Source organism: Natrix helvetica (assembly GCF_964273705.1).
Source record: "Natrix helvetica genome assembly, chromosome: 14".
Taxonomy (NCBI): domain Eukaryota; kingdom Metazoa; phylum Chordata; class Lepidosauria; order Squamata; family Natricidae; genus Natrix; species Natrix helvetica.
Window position 1 is genome coordinate 2,035,693 of NC_138564.1, and position 12,976 is coordinate 2,048,668.

Here is a 12,976-nt window from a genome sequence, read left to right on the forward strand (position 1 = left end):
ATCTGCTTTCCTTTCTTCCCTGGGAATCTCAACTTGTGTGTGGTTTTTTCAATTTAGGGAGCCTCCAGCCCCAAATCTCCTGGTTTTCCCACCCTGGGCTAAACAAGGGAGAAAGAAAGAGGTGCTGGGTTATTTGCTTGCAGACATTTCATGACCTGAGTAGGTAGCATCACCAGTGCTAGTAGGTGTGGGGTTTTCCCTCTGTTTATATGCGAAGCATAATATTTGTACATAAAAAGAATATGAAGCCCACACTCAATAGAACTCATAATGCTACCCAGTGACGTGCGGTGAGGTTTATGGCTGGTGAGGCTGGTGACGTCATCAGGAAGGCGGGGAATGGGACCACATGTGCAGGAGGCTGAAGCTGCCTCAGCCTCCCTCCTGCACCGTGGTCCCATTCCCCGCCTAGGATTTCCTGGGTCCCCATCCTAACCGAAGATTAATCAAATCTGACCCCGCTTAGTTTTCTTGGAATCAGCCATGGCCTTCTAAGCGCTACGTTCAATATTGTATCACAAAATAATAATTGTAAAAAAAATACATCTGCTTTTTCTCTCTGTCTCTTTCAGCAGCGCAATTCTTAACAAGGCGCCGGCCACGACTCGGTTTCCAGGGTCCTTTCCCGAGCGAGCTGGCAGGGAAACGGTAGCCGCCGGTCCGAAAAGTCTGTCGCAATTTCCGCTTTCGTGAGCAACTTCCCGTAAACCTGCCGTTGCTCAGTGCAAGGAAGGGAGCCGCTCGTGCATGCGCATTCGCCCTGGAACCATGAGCTCCGGCGTCAGAACCCGACAGAGGGCAGGGAATGGGACCACGTGTGCAGGAGGGAGGCTGAGGCTAGAGGAGCCTCCTGCACCTCCCTCCTGCACACGTGGTCCCATTCCCCAAGGCTCCTCAGCACCTTTTCCCCTTTCCCTTTTTTTTTCTTTTCATGATGAGAGCAGTGAGGCTCTGCCTCCCCTGCCTCCCCTGCCCACACGTCCCTGATGCTACCTAGTTAGATAATCAAATGTCTGCAAGCAAACAACCAAGCTCAGAGTGTATCACGGACCCCACAGTTCTCCTCTCCCCTCCTCCTCCTCTTCCTCCTCCTCACAAACCCCCCTCCCTTCTCGCACTGATGCTGTTTCCTAGTTAGATGATGAAATGTCTGAAAGAAAACCACCAAGCTCAGAGAGCACCACGTTCTGCCCTTAGCTACAAATATCCCTTTCTGGAGAAAGGAGTGGCTGGATCCATACAGAAGAGCTGTAGAGAAGCAGCTGAGCAGCTGGGGTAGACCCATGAAGAAGAAGAAGCCTAGCCGGGAGTAACCACTTGCTTGAGGAAGAGGAGGGGAGTCTCCAAGCCCTGCTGGCTTGAGGAGCAACTTCCTTGGATGGAAACGGGGCCACTGAGATGTCCAAAAGAGGGACCAGCAAGTGGACCCGCCCACCCTTCCTTCCTTCCCTCCTTCTATTCTTCCTTCCTCCCTCCCTCCTTCCATCTCTCCCTCCATTCCATCCAGCAAAATAATTGTTTGGGTCCTAATAAGCAAAATTCTTGACACACCTTTCCTCCCTCCCTCGCTCCATTCCATCAAAAAAATATTTTAATCCCCCAAATTCTTGACCCTTCCTTCCTTCCTCCCTCCCTCCATTCCATCCAGCAAGTGGATATTGCATCCCTCTTTCTTCCAGCAGGATGGAATTGGAGTGATCCTAAGAGTGGCTGGAAGGAACCATGCCAGGCTGGGGAAGAGCATCATTGTAAACAGAAATGCAGACAAGCAGAGCACCGGGAGGTCCAGAGGGACAAAGAGCAATCAATGTTTCCTGTCAAGGTCAAGAGAAGCAGCACTGAAGGAACTGAAGAGCCCAGGGGAAACCTTGCTGAGAATGAATTTGGAGCACTTTGTTGTTGCCCTATAAGACAGACGTGGTCTTCCCACTGCAAGGTCCAGGTGTAGCCTTGGACTCTTGCGAACAGCACACAGTTGTGGTCATTAACCCCATGTGTTCTGAAGTTCATGCAGAGAAAGGAGCTTCATATCTTGGATGGCTTCAAAAGTGGAGACTTTTACACCGAACTTTTTACGGGTACATGCACTTATAAGCATGTAAGCTTCTTCATCTCATGTCTCCCCAGGATCTTGCATCCGTGGCCCGTCTGTCTTTATGCCTCGTGTGCTGTGAGTGTCTTGAGAAAACCAAAGTGTCAGTCAAGACTGTGCAATGTGAGTAACGGAGCTCCCCAGGCTGTGCTCCAAGACTGGGGCTGCTCGGTTGATCAAAGCTATCACCATCCAATTGCAGAGCCGCAAAAGAAAACAGCGGGTTGTCTACATTCAAGGGGGGGAAACAAAGATAAACATTCTGCACTGGGATTCCTGACGTGTGTAGAAATGACAAAAGTTTAAGTTCGGATCTAGTACAATTAAACCAAATTATCCTGGTTCCGCCTGGGAAAGCCAAGGGAAATCATCAAAACCATTAAAAAAACGAAAGTTAGCATATTTTGGACATGGGATGCGACAAGAGTTAAAATACGGCATCCTTCCCTTAATCCTCCAGGGAAAGATTGAAGGGAAAGGAGGTCCAGGCAGAAGAAGAACATCGTGGCTTCAAAATCTAAGGGACAAGTTTGGACGAAACTCAGCAGCACTTTTTCGTGCGGCTGTTGATCAAGATTGGATCGCCAACATGATTGCCAACGTCCGATGATGGATAAGGCACAAGAAGAAGAAGAATTTTGATCAGATGCAAAGAGCTATGCAATACTACGTGAAGATGCTTGACTCCTTCACTTCAGCAGGAAAAATCGTAGTCGAGACGGGGGATGCCTCCTTGGGTATATCAGGCCACAGGGATCGATGTGGATCTCACTCTAAACAAGGGTCAGGCAGCTACAAAAACCCTCAATGCAACCCTAGGTGACCTTCACAGAAGTACAGAGTCAAGATCATTGCTCTCCTCTATTGGTCAGATCATACCTAGAATATTTCGATCTAGTGCTCAAGGCTCCAGCTGGAAACCAGGAGATGATGAGTTTTAGCCCTGGCTTTGGCCCAAAATCCAGCTGGGTGACTTTGGGTGAGTCACAGAACATAATAGAGTTGGAAGGCAACTTGGAGTCTCCTATCCCAACCCCCACTTGAGTAGGAGACCCTAAACTATTTCAGACAAACGGCGATCCAGTCTCCAGTCTTAAAAGCCTCTACTAATGGAGCACCCACAACTTCTGAAGCCCAGAAGGTGTCCAGAAGTGATCATCAAGAAGATAAAAAACCTGGAAGAAAATAGTGAATAAAAGATTTAGCCTGCAGAAGAGAAGACATGGTGGAGGAAAGGTGATATGACAGCGTCTTGAGAGCTGTTTGGAAGATAGGCAGAATTTTTCAACGTTGTTCAAGGGGCTTAAATGACATGGATTTTGGACATTACCAGGAAAAAAAGTCCCCAGCAGTGGAGCTGATCAGCAGACTCTGCTTTGCTGGGAGTATTTAACGGAGGCTGGATGGGCACCTGCTGCTGGGGGGGAGGGGTGGCGTTAAAAGTGGGGCAGAGCTCTGGTTTCCCCCACCCCAGGCTCTCTTTATGCTCTACAGTCCTCTGACTCTTCAGTCCCAGCCCTTTCAACACGCATTGACTGCCCATTTCTGCAGCCAGAACACGGGGGTTTTGACAGAAGAAGCAGATCTTTGCATCCAGTTCGAAGTTCGGTGCATCCGAAGCCCCCTCCCAAGGAATTGCCAGAGTGGTGCCTAGAGGCAGGTTTTAAGGGAATGTTCAACAGCCGCACTCTGAAGCTTTCCTTGCCTCAGTTGACTGTTGTCTCGCATTTGTCATTGTCTAGACTGTAATCTCCTTGGAAGAGGAACTTTCTTGCAATCATTTACAAAGTGACGCATTTAGGAATGTTGCCCTTCTAATAAATTAGCAACCGCCAGAGACAACGGCAACTACCGCCTAACCGCCTCCAGCAAATTGCATCTAGTAAGCCATAGACACACCGACACACACAATTCCCTGGGAGCCTTCCTGGGCCATGGCAGTCGTGCTGTTAGGGGTGGGGGCTGGCCTGATATGCTAATCAAAGGTGATCCTGCCTGTATTGCCTGGGCAGGCAGCCAGGGATGGAGACCAAGGACGACAGCGTTTTTACACCCTCACTGAAGCAGCTGTTAGGACTGAGGCCAGCCTCCACTGCCACTGGATAGCAAGGGCCCACTGGCGTGAAAAGCTGGGCATTGCAAACCTGCGCAGCTCCCTCATGCAGCTTGCACCAGAAGATGATCTTTTGCAAGGAGAGCAGCGGGGTTTAGAGAGGAGCTCCGTCTTACCCTCCTGAGCTGCTGCCTTTCAGACAGAGGGACTCCCTACAGGAGCTGTTTTGCTCCAAGCGCCAGTCATGCTCTCTCTCTCGTTGTAGGCAGAGTGCACCATTCCTCCTTGAGAGCAGCTATGCCCCCTGGCCTCAGGCTCACAGCAGCCCCGGGGGGCACTGATGGCTGCTGGGGACGGACGAGGAGGACAAGCAGGCTGCGTTTAAGGGGTGTTGGGGGGTTCCACTTCTCTCAGGGCTCCAGCCGTTTCATCTTTACCTTGGCTCCCAGTGGGCAGCCCAGGCAGCCGGCTGCATCTTGGCTCTGGGCCCTGTTCCCGCAGAGGACTCCGCCTGGCTAGGATTTAGCAATTACTCCACCAGCCAGGCGCGCTAGTCGGTCATTAGTCTAATGCGACACCTCAGCTTGAGTGCAGAGTCAGTGACACTGAAAACAGAGCATGCTGTGCCAAAAGCAGCAGGAGCCCAAATGCCAAAGCTGGCCCGTGCCTTTTCTGGACAGGCTGCCTTTCTTTACGTGCCCCCCTTGCCCAGACAGCTGAGTCCCCCAGACTCCTGCAGCCAGGAGGGGGGCATCAGATGGGAGAAAGTTGCCTGCTAGTGAAGAACAACCGATCCCTCTCTGGAACCCCACACCTTCCCTCCCCTCCTCCGTGTCTCACAAAAACGGGAGGCTCAGGAAAACAGGCAGCTTCCCTCCTTGAAACCACACAACCTGTAAAGAAGCTGCACCTTTGCCCCCCCCCCAAAAAAACCTACAGCCTGATTGACAAAGGGCTCCTTTGCAACACCTCCCAGGAATGGCTTGCAGATTCCTCGGCATCTCTCTCCCACGCAGAAGCTCTCTGGTTTGCTTCGGTTGGTTCCCCCCAATCCAGCCTCCAGCACTTTCCTGTAATCCATCCCTGGGAGCTCTCCATGTGCCTCCTCACCCCAATGCAAAATGGAAATGGGGGGGGGCTCTTGGCGCTTTCCCAGCTGCCTCCCCCCCCCCAATTCTTTCCCCTGAAGATTTGGTATAACCAGACACCAGCAATGTGCTGCATTCAACCCTCAACCGCATCTTAGAACCAAAGATCAGAGGCAGCCCTCTCTGGCTTCAGCGCCTGCCCTAATTTTCAAAGGTGTTTTCAAATTTCTTGTCTGATGGGAAATCCTGGGGGATTTCTTGTGCAGAGGCTTCTTCTGTCATTTTGATTGATGCTATAAAAATCTTGCCCAACCATGGATTCTTAGGTACAATTTATTCATTAGCAATGCCAAACTATCATTTTGAAATCTTCCTTTTTCAATTGGGTGTCATCCCCCCTGCCCCCCCCCCCACACCAGATATGGTAGAATATAGCCACGTTATCCCTGGGCAAGTCCAGAAATGATGGCATTTGTAGTCCAATCCATTGGAAGGGCTACAGGGATTAAGAGAAACTGCCCTTGGGAAATGTTATTTTCCAACTCCTGGATTAAGTTCTTAAGTTGTCTTTTTTTTTTTTAATTAAGAAAGGAAGTAAAAGAGATGAATTTGAGCAGAGCCCCCAATTCTCCTACAAGGAAGTTGGAAGCAAAGTTAGGAACTCTCCCTGGCTTTGGCGAATCATTTGAGGTTTCTGGGAGCCGCCACAACAGCCTCGACTGGCTCAGCTCTTGGTTTCCGGAAACTTTTGCTTCTTCTTCAGGAGCTCTCTCGGGAGAGAACGGCCTTCCGGATCATCTGCTCCCCTTTCCTTTTCATTTAAATTTAATTTAAATTTAGTTTTAATAATTTAATTTCCTTGTCATCACAAATCACGATGAAGCGTGCCCGGGACAACCATGCAACACAACCAAGCACACAACTAATTGCTACAGGATTGTGACTTGCGCCCCATTCCTGCAACGTACGAAGGAGAAATGAGAACTTCAGTGAATGAGAAAGAGGAGAGTTCCACCCTCGTTCTCTGCTCTTTTGCTCGGATGTCAGTGGTTACCACTGCATTATCTATATTGTCCTGAAGGAGACTGGAATATAAAAGAGAAACTTCCGAATGACGGCTTGGCGTTTACTTTGCAAGCTGATCTATGGCAGGTTTCCCAACTTCAGCAACTTTAAGACATGCAGGCTTCGACATGTCGGCTGGGGGATTCTGAGAGTTGAAGTCCACATATCTCAAAGCTGATGTGATTGAGAACACTGGACTGTTGCACAGCTTTCCTTTGGGAATCACCTTCTTGAAACCTTGCAAAGCACAGCTGTAGCTTTTAATGCGCCAGTGAATGGCAGGAGGACATTTTCTCTTGCCTCCCTGTTTTTAGCCCATTCCACTTCATTTTTATAAGCACTTCCCTGGGTGCCCAGAAACTTGCCCCGTCGTACTTCTATCCTTTTAGCCAAAAAGGGCTATGCCAGCCTCAAGGTGCCAGATTTTGTGCTTGAGCTTGTACAGCCAATCTAAAGAATTTCTGACTTTAAATGGCCTATTATATTTTGTTTCTGCTGCTTTTTAAGTATGCCCCGTTTATGCAATGGTTGGGATCATAAAAAGCAGATATATGACGCAGAGGCCATGACATCTCACTTGGCATCTCACATTTGCCAGCTCTCTGGAAAAGGTATTGAGCAAAATCAAGCCTTCCCTCAAAGAGCTTTTTCCCCACTAGGACTGGTGAGATCTTTGAGGTTCATTCCAGCCATGGTTGTGGCACATTTAAAGTCATGAGGGAGGAGATGGTTGCCGTTTTCTGCTTAGGACCAGTTTTTCCCTACTTTTTGGGCTCTATCCCAGTTTTAGCATGTGCCTGCCAACTGCAAAGCACCATAGCTGAGCATGACCCTTTTAGGAGGGTCACTTTTATGCTTGCCCTCTATGTGGGAAATTTTAGCCAGTCCTTCTTCCTCAATCTCCTCTCCAGACTGGGAGGGCATCCCCATCTCTGCCTTTCCTCTTGCCCAGGTGTCCTCCAGCTCTGTTCCTCCTGCCTTTCAGAAGGCCTCAGAATTGGGTCAGAAGGATGTTGGATGAAGCTCGCACACTGTCAATCTCCTCCTGATTCTCCCCTCATCCAAATTCTTGTGACTAAATGCATGCACAGAATCAGACCCAGGGCACAATTCAGGAAATAAAACTAGGATGGCAGATATCTCCCTTGCCCTCTGCCAAGTGGACACTGGACCTTCGGGGGACGCGGGAGAAGGAAAAAGAAAAGCAATGTTGAAAGACATTCCCCACTTCTGCCACTGCAAAGTGGAGCAACGGGTGGCAGATTGGCACACTTGTTGGGATGGAGAAGGCCTGGTGGGAATGGAGGTGCACTGAGCAAGCAGCATCCCAGCAGCTGGGCAGGGATGGCAGGATTGCACCCCTACTACTGTTGGCTGCATTTATACAATGCGATTAAGAGGGTGGCTGAATTAACCCACATTCTGGAAGCCTAGACTCTAGCACAACAAATGAACTGGGTTCACAGAACAAACCTGAATAAAATTAGCCAAGCCATAAACACATTTAGCATGCTGTGCAAATGGTATGTTAGGTTTGTAACTGAGTAATTGATCTGAGTACTTGTGTAAATACACCGTGGGGTGGTGGTGTATGGGGTGTGTGTGGGGTGTTTGTGGAGTCTCCACTTTCATAGATAGCAGACCACACTGTCCCCTGGAGACATAAGAAGGCAACTCTAAGACCAGCCCTGCAGGTACACAAAGCCTAGTCTGGCCAATTCCAGGCAAACGCTCACCTGTGGTAGGTCAAACCTTTGTTGCACCAGGTGCACAAGCCTCTAAACAGAAGGGAAAGAAGGAGGCAGGGAGTTCCAAGGCGGTGCCCACGCTCTGTCAATGGGAACATCTAACATACTATCTGGGTGTTCTTCTCCCTGCCACCTTTTCCCTCCCCATTTTGACCACACATAGACCTTGAGGACTGGTGGGCTTTTCCATTCCCACCCCCTGTCTTTTTTGCAGTTACTACGGCCAGAATTTCAGTCACTCCCAAACACTAACACTCTCCCAAGCTGGCTAAAACCTGTCCCTGGCAACTCCGAGAAGTTTTATGCCTGTCAGCCCTGAAGCAGCGCATTTCCAGAACAGAGTTTTCCACTCCAGGGAGAAGGGCGAGGGGCGGGCGCCTACCTGGCCGAAGACAGCGCTCAGGACGGGGCGCAGCTGATGGACCAACGGATCGCCGTCAACACCGGGCTTGGCCGCAGGGCTCTTGCCGTTGACCGGCAGCAGCGCTTCAGGGGTGGCCCGTGGACTGCTCGCGGAGCTTCCCCAGTCTGAGCCCCGCGGGGTCCAGTCCTGCTCCCCCTCGGGGCTGGGGGACGGCTGCGAGGGTTCCTGGGGACGTGGGCGTCCCCGCCGCGGCGCTGCCTGCTGTTGCTGCTGCTGTTGCTGGCGCCGCCGGAGGCTCCCGTTGGCCGGGGCGTCGGGCTGGCAGAGGGGCCTCCTGGCGCTGGGCTCGGCGTCGAGCGGTGGGCAGGGGCTGCTTTCTGCTTCTGCCGCGGCCGCCGGGCGCCCGTTCCGCCTCTGACTCCGCGACGGGGGCGGCGGCTGGCCGGGTGCCCGCCTGCCGCTCCCGCCGCGCGCCGCGCGCCGCAGGGGCGTCTTGGAGTCGCTCTGGTGCGGTGCGGAGCTCATGGTCGACACGGCCGCGGAGCGGAGCGGCTCTTAAGGCGGGAATGCGGAGGGCGGGGCGCTGTGGCCGCCGCCGAAGCGATCTCCCCCCCCCCAACCCCCGCGCGGGAAACGGCTCCGGAGGCGCCGCGCTTCAGCACCGCGGCTGTGGACAGCGCCAGCGGGGCAGGCGGGCGCGCCGGGCAGCTGCGCGCCGAGCCAGCTCCCAGTCGTGTCGTTTGGGCTGCCTCGCCGCGCAGCTGCCGCCTGGCCCGCTGGCGCTGTCCTCAGCCGCGGTGCTGAAGCGCGGCGCCTCCGGAGCTCGGGATAGCCCCAGGCGCCCCTGAAAGGGTGGTACAGGCCACGCGGACGGCCGGAGGCTGGCGGGGGCCATGAATCCGCAGAACCAGACAGGTCTGCAATCTGGAGGAGCAGGATGAGGGGCCCACCTTCCAAGCAAGAAGTGGAGGGAAGTCCTCTATTAGATTCATGCTACACACACACACACACACGTTGGCGTTGATCAAGAACATCAAATTCATTCATAGTAACATAAGGATAAGAGCTTGTTCCAACCAAGTTCCTGATGCTGGCTCTCAAGTATTCTTGGCAACAATGCAGGAGTGGTTGGTCATTGCCCTTTCCCAGGATGTATTGTTTACTTCCCAGCTGTTCTCACACTCCTGGGATTTCCTGGAGGCCTCTCATCCAACTACTAAACAACTACTAACCAGGACCAATCCTATTTTATTCCCTCAAGTTCAACTTGGGTAGCAAAGTGACTAGTCATGACCCCTCCCCCACACACTCCCTATCATTGGCCAAAGTTTTGGATCATCTGCTGTTGGATTTTGCAAGGTTTGAGATATTTTAAGAAATAATCTGGTTAAAATCCGATGACTCCTTCAGAGGCATCTAGTGATAGCATAGTACTTTTACTGGCCAGCAGGCTGCTGCCCCGGACCTATTGAATTCCATACGATTTGTACAATATGGCCGTGTTGTCAAACAGTTGCCCCAATTTGCTGGTCCTGCAGTTAATGAATTCATCCTTGTGGGCTGATTGACTCAGAGTCTCTATTGACTCTAATAACTGGTGAGTGGCCCTTCTCACAAATAAGCTTCAGGATTCTCACTGTCAAGTTTTCTCTCCTCTGGCCAGAGATAGAGGAAAGTTAGCATTACATGGGATTAGTTTGGGAAAAACCTACCCACCCACATGCCTTTTAGACCCCTTTCAACCCTCCAAGTGATGGCAAGGGAGAGGAACCAAAAAATAGGGGTCTCTGTAGGACTTTGTTTCAGAAGTGAAAAGAAATTGTTAGTCCTCCCTGAAGGTCTTTGAATGGAATAGCTATTCTGGAGGAATTATTTTACCTCCAAATAGCCTAGAAGCTAAAATAGGAGCTAAAATGAAGTTTTTCCTGGTTGCCTACTTGCATGCCTGTTCTCTCTTTCGTGACCCAGTTAAATTGGCAGGCAGACTGGGTTCTGCCTAGATTCACTAGGGGCCTCATGATCTCCCAGTGAAGTGTTGGATGCCAATTGGAGTGCCCACTTTATTCTGAGCGAGGACAGTTGGGCCATCTGGCTGAATTCTAGCCGTTTGTCTCCATTTTGGACAGTCCCATGCTGAAGCCACCAAGACAACACTGCCTGCACTGATCTCACCATGTCAGATTCTGGAGTGTAATCTATCTTGGGTTAATTATCCCTTAGAACTTGGCCAGGGCACCAAATTCTCTCTTGCAAAGGTAAGTAAAAGAGTCCTGGGCCAGACAGACATGGAGTACCAGCAGCCAAAGGTTACACCTGTTCCCTCCTCTCTTTCTCAGGTGCCCACTTGACACCCATGGAGGTCACAGTGGGCTATTTTTATGCCTAGTAACCATCTGCAGGTAACCACAGGCCATCTTACAGTTGGACTGAAAAACAAAAATGCATAAACACCAGATTGTCTGGTAACAAGTATTTATTTATTTATTTATTACTTGAACTTATTAGTCGCCCCCTCTCCCCACAGGGACCCGATAGGCACTCTTTCTGAAGTCTTAAAGCTTACATTTTAAAAAAAATGACATTAAAATATAACACTTCTTTGATCACCAAACGTTTTAAGTTATATTTTTCTTAGTTGTTTCAAGGCCTCCTTCAGCACAGGCATAACGTTTCCTTAATATGTTTTTCCCCCAAAACACCATTTGACTCTTGCCGATGTGTGAACAGTGTCTGTTGCTTCAGTCAACTGAACTCTGCAGAGCTGATTTACGAATGGAGCAAAGCTGGTTAATGCAGAAAACCCTAATTCTTGATCTGATGAAGGAAGTCAATCGTTCATGATTAGTTATGAAATGATTATTTGTATGGTCTGATTGGACTGCAAGGCGATCCAACCGGTCAGTCCTAGAGGAGATCAACCCTGATTGCTCTTTAGAAGGCCAGATCCCTAAGAGGAAACTCAAATACTTTGGCCACCAAATGAGAGGCGAAGGACTCCCTGGAGAAGAGCCTCATGCTGGGAAAGATTGAGGGCAAAAGAAGAAGAAGGGGACGGCAGAGAATGAGGTGGATGGATGGAGTCATCAGTAGGCATGAGCTTAAATGGACTCCAGAGGATAGTAGAGCACAGGAAGAGCTGGAGGAAGGTTGTCGATGGGGTCACGATGGGTTGGACACGACTTCGCAACTAACAACGACATGGTCTGATTAAAATGGCTTGCCCAAAGTGAATGCAATAGTTTTACAGATGAATTTGAAAACAAAAGACTTGGAACATAGAATCATAGAGTTGGAAGGGACCTTGGAGGTCTTCTAGTCCTACCCACCTCCTCAAGCAAGAGATCTTATACGATTTCACACAAATGGTTGTTCTTCTTTCAATCTCTTCTTGAAAACCTCCAGTGATGGAGCAAACACAACATCTGGAAGGAAGTAATTCTACTGATTGATATCACTGATAGGAAATTTCTCCATAGTCTAGTTCATTCTTAGTTCTCTCTCTGCCTCCCTCTCTCCCCCCCTGGCATTGTCTATTTTCCCAAGTCTACTTAAATCAAAGTTTGGAGGTGCCTTTCTTGAGTCAATGGATCCTGGATTCTGCCATAATTGGATTGGCTCCCTCCACACTGTATATCTGTCTCAGGCCCTAAAGGATAGATGTTGGAAATGTTTGCATGGTTGGGAGAAACACCCATTTTGCACAACCTGTCTAATCGGTGTTTCTCAACCTTGGTAACTTTAAGATGTGTGGACTCCACTCCCAGAATTTCCCAGCTAGCATTTCACTCACATGGTGACAGAAAACCCTCCCACACACATATGCATTACCCTTAGACTGCCACAATTGAAAGTCTTCTAACCATATACAAAGTGCATTTTCTTCCACTGAAAGGAAACACTGTTATTTTAAAACCAGCCAAGGAACAAAGTACTCTTGGAAGTGAGCAGAATACAATTCTGGTCCCAGAAAGAGAAAAATAGAAATATCTCTTGGAAACGGAGGGGGGGGGGAGTATTGTTGGACCAAAAGCTAGGAAGTTCAAGCAACAGCTAACTTTGAGGAACAATTCTTCAGTCCATATTTGCTTGGAAAATTCCAAATATTCTTCCTGCTGTGCCCAGCTCTTCATCTTGGGGCCATCTGCAGATGGGCACCAAAGCCCAGATCCCAAGAAAGATCTGCTGTGATTCAACTGTTAGCTACGTAAACAGCCTCTTGAGAGAGGGTGGATTATTTGCCATCTGGCAGTACTGAATTGTCAAGACACTTAATATTTTACATAATATGCTTATTCGCGGCTTCTGAAACAAGCCTACCCTTGGCACCCACCTGCTTTTCAAGGCAAGGAAAGGCCTCTTAATGCAGTGGTGCAGCAGGGCACCCGAAGCAACCAGACTGTGGCATCCAGATCTGAGCACTACATCTGAGGACTGGGACAAATTGGAGGTGCCCAGAGCCAGCAAAACAATAAATAGCCAGGAAGGGAAAAAAATGTGAGGAAGAGTTAAAAGTATTAATATTTTTTAGTCTAGAGATAAGAGATGTTGTGATTCCAGAAAAGAGAC

The 12,976-nt window shown here is 49.8% G+C and overlaps 1 protein-coding gene across 1 annotated transcript in view; it reads right to left on the reverse strand.

Moving 5' to 3' along the window:
* The window catches only part of CABP1 (calcium binding protein 1), a 46,214-nt gene extending 37,224 nt beyond the window's left edge, over positions 1 to 8,990 (reverse strand). The window contains exon 1 of the mRNA XM_081966568.1: positions 8,429 to 8,990. Coding sequence (XP_081822694.1) covers positions 8,429 to 8,935 — 507 coding nt within the window. The 5' untranslated portion in view covers positions 8,936 to 8,990. The remainder of the gene's footprint in view (positions 1 to 8,428) is intronic.
* Between the last annotated feature and the right edge of the window lie 3,986 nt (positions 8,991 to 12,976).